We start from the raw sequence: 15,615 nt of genomic DNA, 5'->3' as shown, positions 1-15,615 counted from the left end.
CGTGCCCTCACCATGTTGAAGGAGGCTGCTGCTTGTTCCAGCAACCCCACCAGTCCAACCTCACTGAAATATTTCCCTGCACAGATGCCCTCTTCCTCCGGGGACAAGATGTCATCAGAGACAGCGGACTCCTCCAGCACGTTCGATGAGATACTCTGTACATTCACACCCAGATATGAAAATAAGCTATTCAACGATTCGATTGGCATGTTGTTTTCTAACCACATGAGCCGTCACATGCACACACCTAAACAGGAACAGAGTAGTGCAAGACCAATGAAAATGAAACTTTTAACCAATCAAATCAAATGGTGGGTGAAACCACAAAATGTAACAAATTTAGGATAAAAAGTAAGGATGCATGCAAAACTGGCATTTGGAATCCATTCACATTTATGAAAATCGTTGCATACAGTCAAAGACAGTACACCCATCTTCAATTCTAACTTTTTATCAGGGCCTAAATAATGATTGTGCGGTCCACAACATTGCTTCAGTTCATTGATGTTTCAGGACTTTCGGGGTTGATCTCTGGACTTTGACTTGGCCTTTCCAACACCTTGATTTTTTTTTAAATCTTTAGTCATTCAGATATCAATTCGCTGGTGTAGTTGGGATCATTGTCCTGTCGACCCAATTTCAGACCATTTTAGCTGCTCGACAGATGGCCTCACATTTGTCTCAAGAATATTCTGGGATAAAGTGAACTCCATTGTTTTCTCAATGACTGCAAGATTCCAAGGTCTTGTGGCTGCAGAACAAGAACAAATCATCACTCCTCCATCACCATGCTTTACAGTTGGCATGAGGTGTTTGTGATGAGGCGTTCTGTTTGGTTTTCACCAAACATCTCTACCTTCGCCTCATCAGTTCAAAGGATATTGTTCCAGGAGGTTTGTGGTTTGTTCAGAAAACATAAGTTGTGCTACCATATGCCTTTTGGAGAGAACGCACTTTTCCTAGCCACATGAACATAAACATTTAATGTACTTACAGAACCCTGTAGGTCACATGATGTAGCTCTTGGGCTTTTCTTTACATCTCTGAGCATTAAACACTGTGACCTTGAACTGAATTTGCTGAGATTCTCACTCCTGGGAAGTTTAGCAACTGGAAGGGTCTCCATTTGTAAACTGTCCTCACTGTAGAATGGTGAATTTCAAATTGTTTGGAGATGGCCTTATAACCTTTCACAGATCGATGAGCAGCAACAATTGCTTCTCTGAGGTCAGGGCTGAAGTGCTTTCTTCTTAGCATAAAGTAGACACACACCTGACTGCTCCAGAACACCAAACTTTCTGCTTTTATGGAGGTAGCCACACTTCTTGATGATTAATCTTGAAACTTGATGACTCTTCTTGATAACTAATCATTTCATTAGTAACACCTGGCTGCTAATTACTTTCTTAATGATTGTGTAAATAGAAGAGTGTACTTTCTTTTTCCCCATGACTGTATCAATATAGGCAAAGTTGCTCTACCTGGAAAGAGACACAGCCAATGGGGAGGTAGCGACAGTCCTCCAGCATATTGAGGTACTCCGCTACTAGGGCAGCACTGTGGACCAGGCAGTGGGCAGCTTCAGCGTGGTTACCCCTCTCCGAGTGCTTTCCGGCCATGTTCTGCAGCCAGGTGAGACGCAGGTCTGGAGAGCTCTGATAGCCCTTGGCAATCCTACAACACAAAAACAACAAGAGAGCAAAATGTCAAGAGTGGTATATGGATGTACATGCACGTCTAACTTTATGTGGATGTACATCTCTAGGATGAGAGGGCTCACCTGTACATGAGGTCGAGCAGCATCTCAGGATCCTGCTGATGCTCTTTCATCTTCACCGTGTCAGTGAGAATCATGTGCAGGTTGAACACAAGATCCTGGACCTGGCGGAAAAACTAAAAGAGCTAAGTAAAAGGTCATGCTGAACCAGAAAAGGAGTGTGTGTGTTAGGGTGTGGGGGTAGAACCTGCTCTGGGAAGGGTGAGTCTCGAAGCTCCAGATCTTCCTCTGCGTAGGTCAGAATGGTCTTGAGGGAGCGGCGCAGGTGTTCTTCGTTGAAGTTTTGGGAGGTGCCCACCAGTGATGATAGAGACATGGTAACCTGCATCTTCACTCGTGCAAAGTTCTGTAGGACCAAACCAAAGGAAATGCTTACTCTGTGCCCAGCAAAACTGTCTCACACCTTTACGTCCAAACAGATGATGTTTGTGCAATCTTATTTCAAAATCTGAATTTCTGGACGCTGTAAAATATGTTTGAGCCATAGATGAGTGCATGTGTCTCACATTGCCGATCTCATAGTTCTGTCTCATGAGCAAGTAGAGGGAGGCGCTGGCGTGACTGCGTACAGAGCTGATACTGCTGCTGCAGTGACGCAGTAATCGCAGACACAGATCAGCACACAGCTCTGTGTCCTCCTCAAAAAGCATCTCCGGGAACTGCGCACACGCATAAAGTAACACCATTTAGAACATGGTAACAGTGCAGAGAAAATGACAGTATAATATCAGTATGCTGATATATCGCCTTACAGTATTCAGAAATATTATAGGCATTTTCAATATTTTGACATTATTAAGCAACTCCATTGCTATTTAGAACAACAAGCAGATGGATGATTAAATTATATTTGCATACCCAGTGTTTCACTTCCCTCCATTCCCAGATTAAATTATTTATTCTGAAGATGTTAAAATCAATTAAAAAAACAAACAAACAAAAAAAAACATTGTACTCGGTTTTTCACTGCTTATTAAAAGCAGCACTATATCTAGAATTTATAGATTTCTGTAAAGCTGCTTTGTGATGAGATCCATTGTTAAAGGTTCGATACAAATAAAACTGAACTGAAGTTTTGCTGACAATTTGTTAGCAAACCAAATCCTTATTACTGACCCTCACTAGCCACTTTATTAAGAACTTTATGATGTCATTCAGGCAATTATCCAATCAGCCAATCAAGTAGCTCCAGTTCCATTAGAGCTTCAGTTAATGTTCAAATCAAATCATCCATCCATCCATCATCTCTAGCCGCTTTATCCTGTTCTACAGGGTCGCGGGCCAGCTGGAGCCTATCCCAGCTGACTACGGGCGAAAGGTGGGGTACACCCTGGACAAGTCGCCAGGTCATCACAGGGCTGACACATAGACACAGACAGCCATTCACACCAGGCCTGGAATTTCGTCATTTTAGAGACAAGGCCACTTGGCCTTTTGTGCTGTCAATTTTTTGAGGGCACGAAGGCCAAAAGCCAGGGCACCAAGGCCATAAAATAAAACAATGATTTTAAGTTCACGTCTATAATGAATTTAATTTAAGGACTAATGACTCTTCTGAGGAAGATTGGAGTCTCAGTCGAAACTATCACGCAGGTAAAGAAACATCTCCTACACTACAGTATTATGTCTGAAGATAAGAAAATATTGAACACATCTAAACTTATCAATCCATCACTCACTTCAAAAATTGTAAAACTTATTAAACCTATATCCTCCCATAATTTTTGTTCAATTGACACCGAATGTGCAAGAGCATCTTCAGACTGTACTACTACGCAGATTTTTGATTAATCAAAATTGAGCCTGGAGTACATCAAAATGTTTGACTGTAAATGGAACATACACTATCGTTCAAAAGTTTGGGGTCACTTTGAAATGTCGTTATTTTTGAAAGAAAAGCACTGTTCTTTTCAATGAAGATCACTTTAAACTAATCAGAAATGCACTCTATACATTGCTAATGTGGTAAATGACTATTCTAGCTGCAAATGTCTGGTTTTTGGTGCAATATCTCCATAGGTGTATAGAGGCCCATTTCCAGCAACTCTCACTCCAGTGTTCTAATGGTACAATGTGTTGCTCATTGCCTCAGAAGGCTAATGGAGGATTAGAAAACCCTTGTACAATCATGTTAGCACAGCTGAAAACAGTTGAGCTCTTTAGAGAAGCTATAAAACTGACCTTCCTTTGAGCAGATTGAGTTTCTGGAGCATCACATTTGTGGGGTCGATTAAATGCTCAAAATGTCTTGACTATATTTTCTATTCATTTTACAACTTATGGTGGGAAATAAAAGTGTGACTTTTCATGGAAAACACAAAATTGTCTGGGTGACCCCAAACTTTTGAACGGTAGTGTATACTAGCATGCAGGCTACTGATTAACCCATAAGAGCCCAGACTGATTTCTCAATCAAGGAAAATTATTGAGGAAATAAAATGAACTAAATAGACGACAAAGAAAGCATTTCTGACCTTTCATTTTTTAAAATAGCACTTTCATGTCTCAAGATCTGAAATATTAAATTGCAAATTTGCAGAACACTGCAACACTATTACACTGTTAACCCCAAAGTTCATTCTATGCAAACAGTTTGAGTAAATACCACTTTTAAAGATTAGTTTTATTGCATTACTTAAACAGTATGAGTATATGAAGAGCATATGAGACAGTCATTGGGTGTACTCATTTTTGTAATTTAAACAAACTTAAACTATCATGTTTTACCTCAGGCCACAGTGCTGCCCTGTTGCGATTGGCTCAAAACTCAAGACAAGTCTGTGCTTGTCCGTTGACGGCTACAAAGGAAGTTGCGCCATTTTCTAATTTACACAGAGCAATTTAAGGTCTTTGCACTTTTGACAGCAAGCTAATTAGCATTTGTTACCTGCTACAGTCGGTACTCAGCACGTTAAAAGTGGGTCAACGTTGTAACGACATAACGTTACTGTACAAGCAATGCTTATTTAACGGTAACAAACTTAAGCCCAATATGTTGAAATTCCTATCTTATTCGTTCGTTAATTTATCACACAGTCTTACCTCAGTCAACTTCTTCCCTCCTTCTGTGAAAATTCAACGTCTCAGACGCAGACACAAGTGGGCGGGGGATGCGTTTGATTAAGTCTCCTGGTTGGCTGGTGATAGATTGGTGTCATTATAGCACGTCTGAGCGGTTCATGCCAGGCTCGAGTCCGATCCACCACTGATGAGTTGCCCAATAAGAATCCAGAATGCCATCAAAAGACGTATTTTTTTCTCAACAGACGCAGGTGATGTTAAAGCCTATTGGCAGTCACGAGGCAGACTACAAAACCGCAGGGCATCAAGGCCACTGTGGCCTTATGGCAGATATTTTTTTCCAAGGGCACAAGGCCAAATTGAGAGGGCATGAGGGCCATGGCCCTCGTGGAATTCCTGCCCTGATTCACACTCACATTCACACCTACGGTCGATTTAGGGCCACCGATTAATCTAACCTGCATGTCTTTGGACTGTGGGGGAAACCGGAGCACCCAGAGGAAACCCACACGGACACGGGGAGAACATGCAAATTCCGCACAGAAAGGCCCTCGTCGGCCGCTGGGCTCGAACCCAGAACCTTCTTGCTGTGAGGCGACAGCGCTAACCACTACACCACCGTGCCGCCCCCCGCCCACAAATCATATCAATTAATGTTAATGTTCAAATCAATGGGGGAAAAAGTGTGACTTTATTGGTTGTTGGCATCAGATGTGTTGGTGGGAGTATTTCAGAAACTGCTGATCTCCTGGGATTTTCACACACAACAGTCTCTAGAGTTAGTGCGAAAAACAAAGAACACTGAGTGAGTGGCACTTCTGTGGGCAGAAATGCCTTTTAACGAGAGAGGTCAGAGAAGAATGGCCAGACTGATTCGAAGTGACAGGTAGGCTTCAAAGAACTGCTCTTCAACAGTGGTCAGGAGAAAATGATCTCAGAACACACAAGACTTTAAACCTTGAAGCAAAAGCGGCTACAATAGGAGACCACATCAGGTTCCACTCCTGCCAACCCGTGGGCACAGACTCACCCAAACTGGACAACGGAAGATTGGAACAATGTCACCTGATCTGATAGATTTTGATTTCTGCTGTGACGTGCAAACGACGGGGATAAGAAATGGCGCTCCTAATAAAGTGGTCACTAAGTGTATATTGTGTATAGTCTTCAAGTAGCAAAATATTTTTGCCATACTGCTCCTGACAGGCAGAATTACAGTTTATACACACACACTCACCAACACCACCTTGGACACAAAATGGCTGCTTAGTTTGAAGACTATGAGTGTATTTTATTCATACCTTTGTGTATAATTACACTCTCAATCACAAATACTCCCCCCCACCCACCCACCTTGAAGACCAGAGCTCTCTGTGTAGTAAAGCAATGTTGCAGAAAAAGGGCACTCTGGTTGCCAGCCATGCTGTGAAGAAGTACTCTCAGCACTCCACCCAGCACACTCTCCTTCTGCTCAGACAGCACCACCGTCTGAGACACACACATTTTTGGATCAGAGTTTCATTTCCAAGCTTATAATACTTATAATTATGTGTGGTTACCCAGGAGCAACAAGGAGCAAGAGGAGGAGGCAGAGCTTTACTTTGACAATGATCTCCAGAGTGTCCAAGACTATTAAGGAAGCTTCAGTTGTCAAGTTTCCGTCCACCACGGACTCCTGCTCCATCTCTGCTTTTGTCCTGCACACGCGTGTGCTCACACACACAGAGTAAAATGTAGAGAATGGAAAGTTATTCATAGAAATTGAGACATTCACACAGAAATACATGGCTTACTTCTAATCATCATATCAACTTTAACTCTTTGGGTAACTAATCTACAGGATTTCAGCCAAATCCGTGAATAATAATTTTAAAAAAAGACGTGAATAATAATTTTAAAAAAGGCTCACTTGTCAACTCGGTCTGTATTCTGTCTCCAGTGAGTGACATTCTTCCTCCATCGTACATTCTCTTGGCCACCATAAGGGCTCCTTTCTGCAGAACACACACTTAAGACAATTAAGTTCTCTTTCAAGATTTCATTTCAGTACATCACTATTGGACACGCCACTTTGCGCAGTCCCCCCAACAAGCAATATCCCATTACGCCATGCAGGATGGGCCAGCAGATGTGATGTGTAGCACAGAGACAAGCTTTCCACCTAATTTGTGATCCTCAGCTCAAAGTAATCTAAAACCACTTCTTGCTTTCAGAAGCATCTCTTGGACAAAAATCATGACGGGGGGTCGAGCCAAATAGTTCACAGAGCGAGCCAACTGCTCAATCAATGAATGCTGCCTGCACCAGCATCACTTTCATCTCACAAGAGATCATTCATCTGAGTACGGCTAGCCTCTCTACAAACAGTAGTCTTAGCCAGCTAGCCATCATGCTATGCTGCATTCCAAAATAAATTGTACATGCTGGAACCTCCCCTCACCACAGGAAAGGGCCAATCCCAGTGAAGATGTGCATCTGTGGGAACAAGATAATCATGGATGTTCATCTGGTGTGTGCTTTGCAGAAGTGGACAAAGTACCCAAGTTTACTACTTAAGTCAAAGTACAGATCCCACTGGTTAAATATTACAACCCCGATTCCAAAAAAGTTGGGACAAAGTACAAATTGTAAATAAAAACAGAATGCAATGATGTGCAAGTTTCAAAATTCCATATTTTATTCAGAATAGAACATAGATGACATATCAAATGTTTAAACTGAGAAAATGTATCATTTAAAGAGAAAAATTAGGTGATTTTAAATTTCATGCCAACAACACATCTCAAAAAATTTGAGACAAGGCCATGTTTACCACTGTGAGACATCCCCTTTTCTCTTTACAACAGTCTGTAAACGTCTGGGGACTGAGGAGACAAGTTGCTCAAGTTTAGGGATAGGAATGTTAACCCATTCTTGTCTAATGTAGGATTCTAGTTGCTCAACTGTCTTAGGTCTTTTTTGTCGTATCTTCCGTTTTATGATGCGCCAAATGTTTTCTATGGGTGAAAGATCTGGACTGCAGGCTGGCCAGTTCAGTACCCGGACCCTTCTTCTACGCAGCCATGATGCTGTAATTGATGCAGTATGTGGTTTGGCATTGTCATGTTGGAAAATGCAAGGTCTTCCCTGAAAGAGACGTCGTCTGGATGGGAGCATATGTTGCTCTAGAACCTGGATATACCTTTCAGCATTGATGGTGTCTTTCCAGATGTGTAAGCTGCCCATGCCACACGCACTAATGCAACCCCATACCATCAGAGATGCAGGCTTCTGAACTGAGCACTGATAACAACTTGGGTTGTCCTTCTCCTCTTTAGTCCAAATGACACGGCGTCCCTGATTTACATAAAGAACTTCACATTTTGATTCGTCTGACCACAGAACAGTTTTCCACTTTGCCACAGTCCATTTTAAATGAGCCTTGGCCCAGAGAAGACATCTGCGCTTCTGGATCATGTTTAGATACGGCTTCTTCTTTGAACTATAGAGTTTTAGCTGGCAACGGCAGATGGCACAGTGAATTGTGTTTACAGATAATGTTCTCTGGAAATATTCCTGAGCCCATTTTGTGATTTCCAATACAGAAGCATGCCTGTATGTGATGCAGTGCCGTCTAAGGGCCCGAAGATCACGGGCACCCAGTATGGTTTTCCGGCCTTGACCCTTACGCACAGAGATTCTTCCAGATTCCCTGAATCTTTTGATGATATTATGCACTGTAGATGATATGTTCAAGCAATTTTACACTGTCGAACTCCTTTCTGATATTGCTCCACTATTTGTCGGTGCAGAATTGGGGGATTGGTGATCCTCTTCCCATCTTTACTTCTGAGAGCCACTGCCACTCCAAGATGCTCTTTTTATACCCAGTCATGTTAATGACCTATTGCCAATTGACCTAGTGAGTTGCAATTTGGTCCTCCAGCTGTTTCTTTTTTGTACCTTTAACATTTCCAGCCTCTTATTGCCCCTGTCCCAACTTTTTTGAGATGTGTTGCTGTCATGAAATTTCAAATGAGCCAATATTTGGCATGAAATTTCAAAATGTCTCAATTTCGACATTTGATATGTTGTCTCTGTTCTATTGTGAATACAATATCAGTTTTTGAGATTTGTAAATTATTGCATTCCGTTTTTATTTACAATTTGTACTTTGTCCCAACTTTTTTGGAATCGGGGTTGTACTCTGATACAAGTGAAAGTTGTCCAGTCAACTTTTTAATTAAGTTAAAGTACTGAAGTACTTGCTTTTAAAAATACTTAAGTACTAAAAGTACATATTCTGTCAATGGGTTGTTGAATTATTGCCACAATGCTTACAAAACCTAATGCCTCTGAAGCAACCTACTGGATTTACTGACTCGCTTGTAGAACCTGTAGAGCTGAAGCTCCTGACATGCTAGGAAACTCTTTTCAAACTCAAAATCATATTGGGTAGCTAACGCTACTAGAAAAGAAAGATTTCTACATTCTGTTTATTTGGCAAGATTATGCTAAAACATATTTCTGAAAGGACTTCAGATAAGTTAACGTTATTCATGTTAGCGTAACACTGTTTTTACATGCTAACTAACAGTGTCCAAGTTAACTAGTTGTGTGTAAAGGTTAGCTGTGGACAAGGCTATGGCAACTTGGTGGGCAAATCCATAGAAAAAGTCATTTGACTAACCAGACTGCATAGCTATTGCAACGTTATCGCCAGTTCTAAAAGCATAGACAACTTCACTGCAAGCTTTCTCTTGGAATAAAATGTTTACACGCATCAATATGCTTCCGCAGGTTGGACGGCGAGTTTTTGGAGGCCATGATGTGGTTCATTTTAGGTGAACAAAGCAAACATTTAAAACAAAATGAATCTTTAATCCTTTCAGAAAACTGAAACATCGGTTCTACGTATGGCCCTGAGTGCGTGCGTTTTCCAGAAAAACCGCCTCCTTCCGTTCTGCCATCAACTGATCATGTTCAAATAATACTGCTGAGAAACTGAACTTGATTTTATACAGTCTATGGATGAGACGTGACCCTAGTGATTACTGATTGGCGGTCTCAGTGTCACCTGCGAAAAAAACGATCATGTTTTATAAAAGAAAACAAAAAGACATCCACTTTCAAAGCTACTTCATCGTAACAAGTAATAAGGACCTTGATAGAAATGTAGTGGAGTGAAAAGTACAATATTTGCCTTTCAAATGTAGTGAAGTTAAAGTCATACGTTTCCAAAAAAATAATACTCAAGTAATGTACAGATACTCAAAAAGTGTACTTAAGTACAGTACTCAAGTAAATGTACTTCGTACTGCCCACCTCTGGTGCTTTGTACCTAGGGACGCAACAGGCACAGGCCGTGCTACCATCCCTGAGATTATGGCAACACTCTGCCCATTGTTCCAATTAAGTGTTAGCCCAACAAGCTAGCCTGATGGGCAAAGACCCCATGGTGGGAGCAGTCATGGCCCCATCGCAAGCCCCAGTGGGCTCCTTGCAGAAATTAGCTATTCCTGACAGAGTTAGCTGGGGCAATTGGCTCCACACTGTTTCACTGTTGCTGGGAAGACGGATGAGAGCCTTGCAGGTATATACTGTACAACCACAGACGGCTGGTCCGACTCAGTGGATAAAAGCCTTTGACCTCACTTGCAATGATGAAGAATTTAACAGTGAGCCTTTTATCTCATCCAAACAGACTGCAAAGCTTGTGGTGTTTAGAAGTGAGGCTGGTGGTGCAGAAGGGCCACAACTCAGTCTGGACCTGTACAATGTCTATTAAAACATAGCTGAAAATCTCAGCATTCCCAGGCCAAAAGACTGCAGAGAGATCACCACAGCTCGCTATGGGGGAAAATGCCTGCCAAAAGCAAAGTGCTAAGCAAGACAGCAGAACTGCCTGGTGGAGCCACTTGTTCTTGGAGCAAAGCATTAACGGAGGGGCTGCTATGGGAACCCAATCCAAGGAGGGTCAGCACTTGTCTGGGTCGAATCAAGGCCATAAGCCAAGGGCACAGCCACACAATGCTGCAAAGCGCCCAGTGTAAACTTTGCACTCTTGTACATGAAGTGCAAAGTTCAAATGCGTACTTCCAAGTAACACCACATGGGCATGTGTACCCATTCCACACAGGGAAAGGCAGCATCCTGGGTCTTCTTTATGGAAATATCTAGCCATGATGTTTGCACTATGTCAAGTTGGTTATCACTGCACATATTCATAAAGTTTTATGTACCTGATGTGACATTGGCTCACTTGGTCCTCACAAACAAACCAGCTACATTTGGTATCAGTCTTCTAGGTAAGCTCGTCCAGCAATTTGGAAGTCATGATATCCCATAGTGAGATACCTCACTGATGTTACCAGATAACCGTGGTTACAGTTGTGAGCTAAAGTTTAAAAAAAAAAAAACCTAACCCCATACACACAAAAAGACAGACATGTGTTCACCTCGACAGCGGCGGACCATCTCCTGACGGGCGCCAATAGTGCCAAGTATGGCTTCCTCCAGACGGGCTTTCATGTCCTGAGACTTTTTAAATGTCAGACTGTTGATCCGCTCCAGAGCCTTCTTCCCCTTTTACACAAATCCACAACACACAAAAGAAAATGGTTAATGGTTACGGTTTCTTTCTGCACTCCCACATTTATACACACATATAGACCCCTTTCACTGACGTCACCCGAAACCGGAAGTAAACAGACCCTGCGCCATTTTGGAAGACCAACAAACTCGTGATTAGGGGGAAATAACGGCAGTGGTATGTGAACCCACGAGAATAAAGTGGAGTGGTAAACGACTTAAACAAACAAATCTGAGCTGTTTTATTTATGATTTATTGGCCCAACAGTAGACTTGAAAGAAACCTGTGTGAGACTTGGCAAAAAACTGTGGATATAATGGATAAGTCTGTGCATGATCTGCGGACACTTTGAGGTAAGCAAACACAAGAAATTCAGATTTAAAACATGCTAAATTGGCCCCAAGTTGATAACTGTATGAGGAGCAAGCCTCCCAGACTTCTACAATTTAATAATAATAATAATTTAGGATGGTTTGGGGCTTGATCGCTGCTGCCAGGTTGGTTGTTGAGTAGCCTGACTGTTTTTTTTTTTCTTGCGTGTGGTATCATTGTTGACGCGAGGTTGTTTTTTGAACATGCCAATGCGGACACGATTTCCCCTGATGAGTTATGACTTCAGACGCGATGCGTGTGTGGAGGTGTGGAGTCCGCATGATATGTGCGTAAGATAGGCTTCTCATGTGTTTGGAGATCCGCGCTCCGAGACAAGCGCAAGGCTTCTCATGTGTTTGGAGATCCGCGCTCCGAGACAAGCGCAAGCGCCCCAAGGGAAAAAAAGGGGCCCCCCGAAAATATCGGCATAGTTCGAACACTGAGTGTAGGCACTGGGTGTAAACAACAAATAGTTTACAATGTCTGGGTAGCAAACAGATGGCAGAATTGGTGTCCGGTCCTCCTTATGTTTCCATTCTCCCTTGCCGCGAGTCTTATCATATGGGTCAAACCCATCAATCACAGCCAGTTTCTCCACATACCGTGCCCTTTCTGCAGCTGGTAGTGTACTCACATAACCAGAATTATCAGCCATCGTGTCACTTTACTCTCGCTCGTACTTTGTTTTATATTGTGAGTGCATGTACTTGGTCTTCCAATATGGCGCCTAACAAAATCTCGCGGCGCGGTGACGTCATGTGAAAGGGGTCTATAAGAACAGCATTAAGGGCATAAGTACAGTTTAAGAGTTTGACATACTGTATGTAGCTTTGAATTTGCATTATATGCTTGTATAATGTGAATGTTTATTAAAATGTCATAATTTAACAACTGCCATTATAAGCATCTTCCAAGTCCCCATGTGCAGTACCTTGTACTCAAAGCAGGAGATGGCGAGGTGGAGAAGGTCAAGCAGTCGGTTGATGTGCAGCACAGACAGCTCTGAGAGCCAGCGTTCCAGCAAGGCTGCATCAGCATTCTTCAACACCCACAAAACACACACCAGCAGAGTCCTGCTGCACTCAGCGGAGAGAGTGCTGCACTGACGACCTGCCTAAACACACACACGAACATGTAACTGTTTAACATTGTATTAACACCAGCGTACACACCAGCAATGCAGGCCAGTCCATCTCTCCTTCTCACTCCTTTCCCGAACAAAAGTGCTCCGAGAGCACAATATCCCCTGCTGGCAACTATATCTATGCTATAAGTGCTTAATACACCCTCATGAAATTGTCAAAGTACAAGTTTGGTAATCAAGGGCTATAACTCTAGTAAAATGCGACCGAATTGAACGAAATTGCAATATGCGTTAGGGTGCATCAGTTGCCCCCTAAAAATGAAAAGTTCCTCCGATCATGATGCATTTTTGTTTTTATGTTCCTTTTGGTAAGAAAACACACTGGGTGAAATATTTTGACAAAATTCAAAAGTTTAATGGTGGCACCAGGAGCTCAAAGTTATGGAAAAAGCTGCTATTTTACAGTATGACTTTTGTGACAAAATTTCGATCACTTTTCATGAAACATTATGGCACCTTATAGAGTATACCAAATATCTTCGATACACATTTTTAGTACATATTCTAAATATATTATCAAGCACAGTTTGAGTTTTAGCTGTTCATTGAATCATTGTTCAACTACTTTTAAACAATACAAATGTATTATGAATCACATTAATGCTTCTCAATCCCTTGCAGAGGTTCTTAACATGATCTCTGGGTCACAAGAAATCAATAAATGGAGTCCAACATTGTGATTCAAACCTTACGCGAAAACATAAAATAAGCGTTTTTTGGCAAAAAATGAACCTCATGGTGCCACCATTAGACTTTTGAATATGGTCAAAAAATTTTACAGGATGTCTTTATTGGTGAAAAGGAACACCCAAACAAAAATGCATCAGATTTTATGAAAGTGAGGGCAACTGATGCACCCTAATATGCATATTACCGACATATAACAAAGAATCCTGTTAAGTTTCGTGAAATTCCTCCAAAAACTATGAGAGGAGTTGATTTCGGAAGGCAAGTACCCTTCCCGGGACGGACGGACGGACGGCCAGACATCGCCACGACATGGTGCCTTTTGGCCAGCAGGGATAAAAACAAGGGATTAAGGGCAAGCCATCTAGTGGCAGAGAGCAGTACTGCAGATGGGAAAACTATTTCAAAAAAATGTGCCTTTAAAAAGTTGGTACTCTGGTGGTGACACACAACTAAATTAATACGGCACCAAAACAAAAAATGTTTATCCCACAGAACAAAGTTTTGTCTTGTTTCCAAACAGGTTTGCTGCTCACCAGTGAGGACAGTGTGAAGGGACTGACTTTGGAATATGGTAGCGGCGAACCGGCTATCGCCATAGCGACAGACGAACTAATGGTGCTGTTCTCTGGATCGCCATCATCGAAGACTGCAGAAGCGTGCCGCACACGCTGAGGTGAGGGGTCTACAGGAATAATTAACAAAACAACAAAAGGAATAAATGAGGCATTTCAGAAAAGACTGAAAGACAGCTCTCTGGAACATGAGTGTGTCCTGGGAAAAACAATGAACAGTCAAACCACAAATAAAGATGAAAACAGAGCATAGCACAAAGAAGTTTTTGTTACCGGTGAAATCATGGAGTTGGGCTAGCGTCTCCATGACAATAGGAATGAGTGGCAGATAGAGCTGAGCGATATGGGCTCGGACCAGGGGGTCGGTGTAGCGCAGGTCTGCATCATGACTGCACAGGAGAGAGTGCACCGCACTGATCGCCTTCTTGTGTAGGAAGAACATACTGCTGGAGTGACAGTGAATTAGGTTAGTGTGATAGTGTGTGTTTATGTATATCATGCACACACGTGTCTTACCCTTCTCCATCAGGTTCCAGGATAAGGGCAAGCTCAGACAGCAGTAAGCCAGAGAGGAAATGCTGCTGGCGAAAGGGCACCGACAGCTCAAACATACTGACTACACCGTGGTCCTGCACCGGACATGAAAATGCTGAACTCTGGAAACAAATGAGATAGAGAGCAACATGGGAAACTTTCAGAGTCTGTCAGAATGGTAGGAGGATCTTAATTGTCCATCAAACAAACGAGTGCATAGTCAACAACAAGGCACGATAGCTGATGAAGACATTTTATTGTTTACTGAAATAAAACATATAGCAGTGTTGTATGTATGTATGTATGTATGTATGTCATCACTGGACGAAGGAGAGTCTGGAGAACAGAATCTTATGAGCTAATCAGCATCTGAGCCACACATTTTCTTCTTCACTGCTCAACTCCCTGCCACCTCCCCAACTACATTCTTTGACAAGATCAGCACAATCTGTCAATCCTTCCATTCAACCCTTACTACTACACTATACCATCACGCTTTCCTTCCTGTTTACACCTTTTCCTCCTCTTTCTACAGAAAAGACCCTGCAGATTATCTTGTCCAGCAATCCTACCACCTATTCCTACACAATGCTCCAGACCATCAAGCAAGCTCCCCTTACCTTCATCACTTCCACTGTAAATGACATCATATGTAACAGCTGCACTCTCCAGAACACCACAGCACCCTGCTCTGAACTAAGCTCCCTTCGAGGTTCTAGCTTGGATTTTTACAGACTGGACCAATCACCTCTCAGGGTACAAGTAAGTGCACTGAATTCACCAGTGTCTTATCATGCTGGAAGTAACCATTATAAAATTCTGGTCCTAAAAGGATGCACATGGCCAGCAACAGCACTCAGATATTCTGTACCATTCAACTGATGCTTGATTGGTATTAAGGTCTCAATTAGTGCCAGAAAACATTTCTCGCATC

General features: G+C 42.3%; 1 protein-coding gene across 1 annotated transcript in view; it reads right to left on the bottom strand.

Annotated features, from left to right (window-relative positions):
- The window catches only part of LOC132900851 (dedicator of cytokinesis protein 7-like), a 151,882-nt gene that overhangs the window by 8,792 nt on the left and 127,475 nt on the right, over positions 1-15,615 (bottom strand). Inside the window, exons 29-41 of the mRNA XM_060943181.1 lie at positions 14,664-14,803; positions 14,421-14,590; positions 14,109-14,257; positions 12,673-12,855; positions 11,236-11,362; positions 6,708-6,792; positions 6,399-6,495; positions 6,152-6,286; positions 2,284-2,436; positions 1,965-2,123; positions 1,781-1,881; positions 1,482-1,674; positions 12-155 (exon numbers count right to left, since the gene is read on the bottom strand). Of these exons, the coding sequence (XP_060799164.1) occupies positions 12-155; positions 1,482-1,674; positions 1,781-1,881; positions 1,965-2,123; positions 2,284-2,436; positions 6,152-6,286; positions 6,399-6,495; positions 6,708-6,792; positions 11,236-11,362; positions 12,673-12,855; positions 14,109-14,257; positions 14,421-14,590; positions 14,664-14,803 (1,836 nt within the window). The remainder of the gene's footprint in view (positions 1-11; positions 156-1,481; positions 1,675-1,780; positions 1,882-1,964; positions 2,124-2,283; positions 2,437-6,151; positions 6,287-6,398; positions 6,496-6,707; positions 6,793-11,235; positions 11,363-12,672; positions 12,856-14,108; positions 14,258-14,420; positions 14,591-14,663; positions 14,804-15,615) is intronic.

This window comes from Neoarius graeffei, chromosome 16 (assembly GCF_027579695.1).
Source record: "Neoarius graeffei isolate fNeoGra1 chromosome 16, fNeoGra1.pri, whole genome shotgun sequence".
NCBI lineage: Eukaryota > Metazoa > Chordata > Actinopteri > Siluriformes > Ariidae > Neoarius > Neoarius graeffei.
Note: the sequence above shows the minus strand (reverse complement) of the source record. Positions and strands in the feature narration are given on the sequence as shown.